The following is a 10,616-nucleotide window of genomic DNA, read 5'->3' on the forward strand; positions in this document are numbered from 1 at the left end:
GCTGGGTAGCCAAACAACTGTCAACTGTCCTGTCTATTCAATAAAAATACAATAGAATACAAAAGGAGTGGGACTGCCCTATCCTGATCCACCATTCTGAGGACTGCCCTATCCTGATCCACCATTCTGAGGACTGCTCTATCCTGATCCACCATTCTGAGGGACTGATCCACCATTCTGAGGACTATCCTGATCCACCATTCTGAGGACTGCTCTATCCTGATCCACCATTCTGAGGACTGCCCTATCCTGATCCACCATTCTGAGGACTGCTCTATCCTGATCCACCATTCTGAGGACTGCCCTATCCTGATCCACCATTCTGAGGACTGCCCTATCCTGATCCACCATTCTGAGGACTGCCCTATCCTGATCCACCATTCTGAGGACTGCCCTATCCTGATCCACCATTCTGAGAACTTCCTGATCCACCATTCTGAGGACTGCTCTATCCTGATCCACCATTCTGAGGACTGCCCTATCCTGATCCACCATTCTGAGGACTGCCCTATTCTGATCCACCATTCTGAGGACTTCCTGATCCACCATTCTGAGGACTGCCCTATTCTGATCCACCATTCTGAGGACTGATCCACCCCTATCCTGATCCACCATCCTGAGGACTGATCCACCATCCCCTATCCTGATCCACCATCTGAGGACTGCCCTATCCTGATCCACCATTCTGAGGACTGCCCTATCCTGATCCACCATCCTGAGGACTGCTCTATCCTGATCCACCATTCTGAGGACTGCCCTATCCTGATCCACCATTCTGAGGAATCCCTCCACCATCCTGATCCACCATTCTGAGGACTATCCTGATCCACCATCCTGAGGACTGCTCTATCCTGATCCACCATTCTGAGGACTGCTCTATCCTGATCCACCATCCTTAAGACTTCCCTATTCTGATCCACCATTCTGAGGACTGCCCTATTCTGATCCACCATTCTGAGAACTTACTGATCCACCATTCTGAGGACTGCCCTATCCTGATCCACCATTCTGAGAACTTCCTGATCCACCATCCTGAGGACTTCCTGATCCACCATCCTGAAGACTTCCCTATTCTGATCCACCATCCTGAGAACTTCCTGATCCACCATCCTGAGAACTTCCTGATCCACCATTCTGAGGACTTCCTGATCCACCATTCTGAGGACTTCCTGATCCACCATCCTGAGGACTTCCTGATCCACCATCCTGAGGACTTCCTGATCCACCATCCTGAGGACTTCCTGATCCACCATCCTGAAGACTTCCACCATCCTGAGGACTTCCTGATCCACCATCCTGAGAACTTCCTGATCCACCATCCTGAGGAGCCCTATCCTGATCCACCATCCTGAGGACTGCTCTTCCTGATCCACCATCCTGAGGACTTCCTGATCCACCATCCTGAGGACTTCCTGATCCACCATCCTGAGGACTTCCTGATCCACCATCCTGAGGACTTCCTGATCCACCATCCTGAGGACTTCCTGATCCACCATCCTGAGGACTCCACCATCCTGAGAACTTCCTGAACTTCCTGATCCACCATCCTGAGGACTTCCTGATCCACCATCCTGAGGACTTCCTGATCCACCATCCTGAGGACTTCCTGATCCACCATCCTGAGGACTTCCTGATCCACCATCCTGAGGACTGATCCACCATCCTGAGGACTGATCCACCATCCTGAGGACTTCCTGATCCACCATCCTGAGGACTTCCTGATCCACCATCCTGAGGACTTCCTGATCCACCATCCTGAGGACTTCTGATCCACCATCCTGAGGACTTCCTGATCCACCATCCTGAGGACTTCCTGATCCACCATCCTGAGGACTTCCTGATCCACCATCCTGAGGACTTCCTGATCCACCATCCTGAGGACTTCCTGATCCACCATCCTGAGGACTTCCTGATCCACCATCCTGAGGACTTCCTGATCCACCATCCTGAGGACTTCCTGATCCACCATTGAGGACTTCCTGATCCACCATCCTGATCCACCATCCTGAGGACTTCCTGATCCACCATCCTGAGGACTTCCTGATCCACCATCCTGAGGACTTCCTGATCCACCATCCTGAGGACTTCCTGATCCACCATCCTGAGGACTTCCTGATCCACCATCCTGAGGACTTCCCTGATGTTTTTAATATTTTTTTATTGAACCTTTATTTAACTAGACAAGTCAGTTAAGATCCACCACCATGCGCTCTCATTTAGTTTTGCGGTAGCGTAACAGAATGTAAGCTCACCAGATCAGGATGCTCGAACGAGGGTAGGACTGCCCCACTCCTTTAGAACAACAACTCACGGTGTCTGATCTGTTTTCAGGTTGCTTGGCAACGACGCACTCCAAGGCCATCCACAAGCTGGATGTGCCGTCATTTGATTGGCCGATCGCTCCCTTCCCTAAACTGAAGTACCCTCTGGAGGAGTTCACACGGGAGAACGTACAGGAAGAGGCCCGCTGCCTGGAGGAGGTGTGTGTGTGTGTGTGTGTGTGTGTTAGGATTTAATCTATCAATCTTCCCGGTATTCCCATTCAAACTGGAAGTGCTATTTTAAAAGCATGTAATACCAGCCCATAAACAAATCTGACATGAATATACTACTGTAAATGGAGAAATAGACACGTGATTATACTACTGTAAATGGAGAAATAGACACGTGATTATACTACTGTAAATGGAGAAATAGACACGTGATTATACTACTGTAAATGGAGAAATAGACACGTGATTATATTACTGTAAATGGAGAAATAGACACGTGATTATACTACTGTAAATGGGGAAATAGACACGTGATTATACTACTGTAAATGGGGAAATAGACACGTGATTATACTACTGTAAATGGGGAAATAGACACGTGATTATACTACTGTAAATGGGGAAATAGACACGTGATTATACTACTGTAAATGGAGAAATAGACACGTGATTATACTACTGTAAATGGAGAAATAGACACGTGATTATACTACTGTAAATGGAGAAATAGACACGTGATTATACTACTGTAAATGGAGAAATAGACACGTGATTATACTACTGTAAATGGGGAAATAGACACGTGATTATACTACTGTAAATGGGGAAATAGACACGTGATGTGTGTGTGTGTGTGTGCGTGCGCGTGTGTGTGCGTGTGCGTGTGTGTACCAGGTAGAGGACCTGATAGTTCAGTGGCGTCAGAAGGGCCGGCCGGTGGCTGGGATAGTGATAGAACCCATCCAGGCTGAGGGAGGAGACAACCACGCAACACCAGACTTCTTCAAGAAGCTACGGAACATCGCACGCAAGGTTGGCTGGGAGGGGAGGGAGGAGAGGTGGAGGGGGGGGTCATACACAAGGTAGTCTGGGGAGGGAGGGAGGGAGGGAGGGAGGAGAGGAGGTGGAGGGGGGGAGGGAGGGAGGGAGGAGACAACCACGCAACACCGGACTTCTTCAAGAAGCTACGGAACATCGCACGCAAGGTTGGCTGGGAGGGGGAGAGTGTGGGGGGGGAAGAGTGTGGAGGGGGAGATTCATACACAAGGTAGTCTGGGGAGGGAGGGGGAGAGTCATACACAAGGTTGGCTGGGAGGGGAGGGAGGAGAGGTGGAGGGGGAGGGGGTCATACACAATATTTAGTCTGGAGAGAGGGAGGGAGGGAGGGAGGGGGAGAGTCATACACAAGGTAGTCTGGGGAGGGAGGGGGAGGGAGGGAGGGAGGGAGGGAGGGAGGGAGGGAGAGTCATACACAAGGTAGTCTGGGGAGGGAGGGAGGGAGGGAGGGAGGGAGGAGAGTGTGGAGGGGGAGAGTCATACACAAGGTTGGCTGGAGGGAGGGGGAGGGAGGGAGGGAGGAGAGTGTGGAGGGGGAGAGTCATACACAAGGTTGGCTGGAGAGGGAGGGAGGGAGGAGAGTCATACACAATATTTAGTCTGGAGAGAGAGGGAGGAGAGTGGAGGGAGTGGGAGGGAGGGAGGGAGGGAGGGGAGGGAGGGGAGGGAGGGAGTGTGGAGTGGGGGGAGAGTCATACACAATATTTAGTCTGGGGAGGGAGGGAGGGGAGGGAGGGAGGGAGGGAGGGAGGGGGGGAGGGAGGGAGGGAGGAGAGTGTGGAGGGGGGAGAGTCATACACAATATTTAGTCTGGGGAGGGAGGGAGGGAGGGAGGGAGAGTTATACACAAGGCAGGGCTGGGAAATCTAGCCAAAATCTCATATCCCGATAACAATAAATATCACGAAATAGCACATTTTCTGTAAATTCTATGAATAAATAGTTGATATAAAATTACCACATGTAAAGGCCTATTTCGATCGTTTCATATTATCGTCACACGTTATATATCGTCATATCGCCCCCAGTCCTAACACGTGGTAGTCTGGGGCGACACTGAAATAAAGTCCATCCATCAATCATGGAACAAAACATCTTCCTCTCCTCCCTCCTCTCTCAGCATGGCAGTGCGTTCCATGTGGATGAGGTGCAGACAGGGGGAGGAGCTACAGGGAAGTTCTGGGCTCATGAACACTGGGGGATGGACGACCCTGCTGACATCGTCTCCTTCAGCAAGAAGATGCTCACTGGAGGTTTTTACCATAAAGACGAGCTGCAGGCAGACAAGGTAACACACACACGCACACAGGACACACACAGGTGTATGAGGTACACACAGGACACAGACATGCACACACACACACACACACACACTTTGTTTACGTGTACAATATATAACCTTATTATGGCTGTGTGTGTCTTCTTTCCCAGGCCTACCGTATCTTTAACACCTGGATGGGTGACCCGTCTAAGAACCTGTTCCTGGCTGAGGTTCTGAACGTGATCCGCAGAGAGAACCTTCTGGAGGAGGTGACCCGCTCTGGAAAGACTCTGCTACAGGGACTCTACCAACTACAGGTACTAGAGACTCTACCAACTACAGGTACTAGAGACTCTACCAACTACAGGTACTAGAGACTCTACCAACTACAGGTACTAGAGACTCTACCAACTACAGGTACTAGAGACAGAGACTCTACCAACTACAGGTACCAGAGACTCTACCAACTACAGGTACTAGAGACAGAGACTCTACCAACTACAGGTACCAGGGACTCTACCAACTACAGGTACCAGAGACTCTACCAACTACAGGTACCAGAGACTCTACCAACTACAGGTACTAGAGACAGAGACTCTACCAACTACAGGTACCAGAGACTCTACCAACTACAGGTACCAGAGACCAGAGACGTTGTGTGTGCATCCTAACGTCTGTGCCTCTCCTTCAGGACCAGTACCCTAACCTGTTGAGCAGTGCTCGGGGACAGGGGACATTCTGTGCCATCGACATCCGTGATGACGCCACACGCAACAGCATCCTCCTCAAAGCCCGGGACAAGGGTAAGACACACTACTCACACACACACACACAGATGGATTGATAGGGATACGCCCGTGTACAAACACACAACCCACACACACAGATATGGATGGACAGATAGATAGAGAGAAAAACCTGCGTACACACTCCTATCCACACTCCTATACACACTCCTATCCACACTCCTATACACACTCCTATACACACTCCTATACACACTCACATACACACTCCTATACACACTCCTATACACACTCACATACACACTCCTATACACTCCTATACACACTCCTATACACACTCCTATACACACTCCTATACACACTCCTATACACACTCCTATACACACTCCTATACACACTCACATACACACTCACATACACACTCACATACACACTCCTATACACACTCCTATACACACTCCTATACACACTCACATACACACTCACATACACACTCCTATACACACTCCTATACACACTCCTATACACACTCCTATACACACTCCTATCCACACTCCTATACACACTCACATACACACTCCTATACACACTCCTATACACACTCACATACACACTCACATACACACTCCTATACACACTCCTATACACACTCCTATACACACTCCTATCCACACTCCTATACACACTCCTATACACACTCCTATCCACACTCCTATACACACTCCTATACACACTCCACGCTGGTGATCTCCTGTGTAACCTGTCATCTTCTCTGTCTGTCTCCCAGGTGTTCTGCTGGGTGGCTGTGGAGATCGGTCCATCCGGTTCCGTCCTGCTCTGGTGTTTAAAGAGTACCATGTTCACATGTTCCTGAACGTGTTCAGCGACGTCCTGGCAGAACACAACTAGAACGCTGTCCCGGGTACCGTCCGTCCACACTGGACTGGGGCCAAAACACCAACATAGGGCCGAGACCAACTGGGGACGCGGTGTAGGAGAGAGGAAGCACGAGAGTCTTAACCTATAACAGAGGTTCACACAGTAACGCATACACTTAAAAGGGATGCTACGGGATTTTGGCAATGAAGCCCTTTTTTTCTCCTTCCCCAGAGTCAGATGATACTCGTGGATACCATTTTTTTACGTTATCTGTGTGCTGTTTGAAAGAAGTTGCTAACTAGCGCAGTTGCTAACTAGCGCAATTGCTAACTAGCATTAGCGCAATTGCTAACTAGCATTAGCGCAATTGCTAACTAGCGCTAGCGCAATTGCTAACTAGCATTAACGCAATGACTGGAAACGTTGGCTCGTGAAACTACCTCTAACTTCCTTCAACCTGGACACAGAGACATAAAACTGGTATCCAGGAGTTTATCTGACTCTGGGGAAGTAGATAAAGGGCCTCACTGCCAAAATCCCGAAGTATCCCTTCAACACATACTCAAACACACACACTTGAATTTGTCCCATTGCTCATGTGGCAGTCCTAGCATTCCTCATGTCCCAGTAATGTCCTAATGATACGCCTGCAAAAAGGCACAAGCACAAAACATAGTCTTATTTTAGGTCATATCACACAAACCCTCCAACTCCCTAACAGATGAAGGCACAGCGAGATATTTCAGAACAAACACACCTAACAGGAGTGGTTATCAGCAAGCTAATCTAAACCAGGTTGTAATGATACAAAATGGCCGCCGCACACCGATTTTTAACCCCTGACCCTTGAGATGTCCTCTGAGTGTCCTAGCTCTTTTTTAAACAGAACAATTATGTTTCCTTTTTGGGGTTGAGATAAATCCAAGTCAGACATTTGGGATTTTGTGAAGGAAGAATATTATATTAGATGATGTAGTGTGTCTGCATGTTGTTGTTCCTGAACTTCCTTTGGGGTTGAAGGAATGAAGAACTGGGTTTCAGACTCACTGTACGTCAGGGCTAAACCCCTACTTATTAACACATAACCATACTTACCTACAGATATACCCATGTTTAAATTGAAGGCAGGTTTTTTTGCAGTCAGGACCGCTAATATAAAAAGATGTATTATATTTGTTGACTTGTTTGGGACGTAGTCGTATTAGAGTGCATCTTGCCATATTCATCCGGTTTCCTCGGGAAACGACTGGACTCATTATTGATGTACAGCACAAGGTGTCGACGTGGTTCTGAATGCCTGTTTGTTTTTTTTTAAATGTTATGAACAGGTAGAGATAGCAGGAGTAGCACCAAGGAGACGGCTTCAGCATCAGCACTGTAGAAGCTTTATAATATGGCCATGATGATGATGATGGACAGTGATGATGACACCTGTCTTGTTAACCAGCCCAATCAGTATTGTATAGAGAGCTGATTTCCTGTTAACCCTTAACAACAGTAGAAGCATTGCTATGTTTGTTTACATTGTTCCGTGAGGTTAAAGGTGATTGCAGATCTCTTAATTATTGTTGTCTATGAAGCATCCTCTTTATGTATCCTAAAATAAAAACCCAGAATCACATTTTAATGAATTCCCCTGGAGTTTTGTGTGTTCCTTATCATGTGGTTCTGTTTTGGCCTCGTCTACAACAATGGAGAGGGGTGTAAGTGTGTGTTGTGTCTACAACAATGGAGAGGGGTGTAAGTGTGTGTTGTGTCTACAACAATGGAGAGGGGTGTAAGTGTGTGTTGTGTCTACAACAATGGAGAGGGGTGTAAGTGTGTGTTGTGTCTACAACAATGGAGAGGGGTGTAAGTGTGTGTTGTGTCTACAACAATGGAGAGGGGTGTAAGTGTGTGTTGTGTCTACAACAATGGAGAGGGGTGTAAGTGTGTGTTGTGTCTACAACAATGGAGAGGGGTGTAAGTGTGTGTTGTGTCTACAACAATGGAGAGGGGTGTAAGTGTGTGTGTTGTGTCTACAACAATGGAGAGGGGTGTAAGTGTGTGTTGTGTCTACAACAATGGAGAGGGGTGTAAGTGTGTGTTGGTTTCAACCAAACACTACATTTATTTAACAGCCCCATTCTTCTTTCATAACAACAAACAAACAACAACAAAACAACAACAAAACGTCAACATATTTAATGTTTTAAAAACAGCAGCTTTATTTTTCTTTATCTGAACCAGGAACTAAGTTAAAACAGCAGCTTTATTTTTCTTTATCCGAACCAGGAACTAAGTTCAAACAGCAGCTTGTTGATTGGTTGTTGAGTCAACAATTTGACAAAAATAAACATTCTACAGACGTCATTATTTACAAAACGTCAGTCAATAACAATAAGATCTGAGGAATGAAACGTTTTCACCTGACACACAGACACTGAGGATTCATACCAAACCCCTGGATAGAGGGACTCAGTGTGTTAGACACAGGGACACTGAGGATTCATTGACTGTGTTCCTATTGACCCAGTAAGACCAGCAGGCTAATGTTCCTATTGACCCAGTAAGACCAGCAGGCTAATGTTCCTATTGACCCAGTAAGACCAGCAGGCTAGTGTTCCTATTGACCCAGTAAGACCAGCAGGCTAGTGTTCCTATTGACCCAGTAAGACCAGCAGGCTAGTGTTCCTATTGACCCAGTAAGACCAGCAGGCTAATGTTCCTATTGACCCAGTAAGACCAGCAGGCTAATGTTCCTATTGACCCAGTAAGACCAGCAGGCTCCCATTGACCCAGTAAGACCAGCAGGCTAGTGTTCCTATTGACCCAGTAAGACCAGCAGGCTAAGAATGTTCCTATTGACCCAGTAAGACCAGCAGGCTAATGTTCCTATTGACCCAGTAAGACCAGCAGGCTAATGTTCCTATTGACCCAGTAAGACCAGCAGGCTAATGTTCCTATTGACCCAGTAAGACCAGCAGGCTAATGTTCCTATTGACCCAGTAAGACCAGCAGGCTAATGTTCCTATTGACCCAGTAAGACCAGCAGGCTAATGTTCCTATTGACCCAGTAAGACCAGCAGGCTAATGTTCCTATTGACCCAGTAAGACCAGCAGGCTAATGTTCCTATTGACCCAGTAAGACCAGCAGGCTAATGTTCCTATTGACCCAGTAAGACCAGCAGGCTAATGTTCCTATTGACCCAGTAAGACCAGCAGGCTAATGTTCCTATTGACCCAGTAAGACCCAGTAAGACCAGCAGGCTAATGTTCCTATTGACCCAGTAAGACCAGCAGGCTAATGTTCCTATTGACCCAGTAAGACCAGCAGGCTAAGACCAGCAGGTGTTCCTATTGACCCAGTAAGACCAGCAGGCTAATGTTCCTATTGACCCAGTAAGACCAGCAGGCTAGTGTTCCTATTGACCCAGTAAGACCAGCAGGCTAGTGTTCCTATTGACCCAGTAAGACCAGCAGGCTAGTGTTCCTATTGACCCAGTAAGACCAGCAGGCTAGTGTTCCTATTGACCCAGTAAGACCAGCAGGCTAGTGTTCCTATTGACCCAGTAAGACCAGCAGGCTAATGTTCCTATTGACCCAGTAAGACCAGCAGGCTAATGTTCCTATTGACCCAGTAAGACCAGCAGGCTAATGTTCCTATTGACCCAGTAAGACCAGCAGGCTAATGTTCCTATTGACCCAGTAAGACCAGCAGGCTAGTGTTCCTATTGACCCAGTAAGACCAGCAGGCTAATGTTCCTATTGACCCAGTAAGACCAGCAGGCTAATGTTCCTATTGACCCAGTAAGACCAGCAGGCTAGTGTTCCTATTGACCCAGTAAGACCAGCAGGCTAATGTTCCTATTGACCCAGTAAGACCAGCAGGCTAATGTTCCTATTGACCCAGTAAGACCAGCAGGCTAATGTTCCTATTGACCCAGTAAGACCAGCAGGCTAATGTTCCTATTGACCCAGTAAGACCAGCAGGCTAATGTTCCTATTGACCCAGTAAGACCAGCAGGCTAATGTTCCTATTGACCCAGTAAGACCAGCAGGCTAATGTTCCTATTGACCCAGTAAGACCAGCAGGCTAATGTTCCTATTGACCCAGTAAGACCAGCAGGCTAGTGTTCTTAATGTTATGTAACTGTTATGAAACTTGTATTGTCAATTTGTATTTAAACTGCACTTTAAACGTGTACATGACACTGCAACAACATTTCCCAGTGGGGACAATAAAGTCAGTAAAGAGTTGGGACGTTCCAAGGATCCCGGACAGCAAGGACCTGTTGTTCCACTCGTATCTGCCGCCTCATTGGTCCCTCCTGATCTCGCCTCTTCCCGACGGTCTTCTATCTTTGACGACATGTATTTCCATTGTTAGAGCATCTGGACCACCTCCTTATTGGAGGAGAA

At 47.5% G+C, this 10,616-nt stretch overlaps 1 protein-coding gene across 1 annotated transcript in view; it reads left to right on the forward strand.

Annotated features, from left to right (window-relative positions):
* Positions 1-7,846, forward strand: part of abat (4-aminobutyrate aminotransferase) — a 30,363-nt gene extending 22,517 nt beyond the window's left edge. The window contains exons 6-11 of the mRNA XM_065015889.1: positions 2,332-2,480; positions 3,168-3,305; positions 4,450-4,617; positions 4,761-4,907; positions 5,282-5,393; positions 6,124-7,846. Of these exons, the coding sequence (XP_064871961.1) occupies positions 2,332-2,480; positions 3,168-3,305; positions 4,450-4,617; positions 4,761-4,907; positions 5,282-5,393; positions 6,124-6,245 (836 nt within the window). The 3' untranslated portion in view covers positions 6,246-7,846. The remainder of the gene's footprint in view (positions 1-2,331; positions 2,481-3,167; positions 3,306-4,449; positions 4,618-4,760; positions 4,908-5,281; positions 5,394-6,123) is intronic.
* The last annotated feature ends 2,770 nt before the right edge of the window (positions 7,847-10,616 follow it).

The sequence above is a fragment of the Oncorhynchus nerka genome, unplaced genomic scaffold (assembly GCF_034236695.1).
Source record: "Oncorhynchus nerka isolate Pitt River unplaced genomic scaffold, Oner_Uvic_2.0 unplaced_scaffold_1239, whole genome shotgun sequence".
In the NCBI taxonomy this organism is placed as follows: Eukaryota; Metazoa; Chordata; class Actinopteri; order Salmoniformes; family Salmonidae; genus Oncorhynchus; species Oncorhynchus nerka.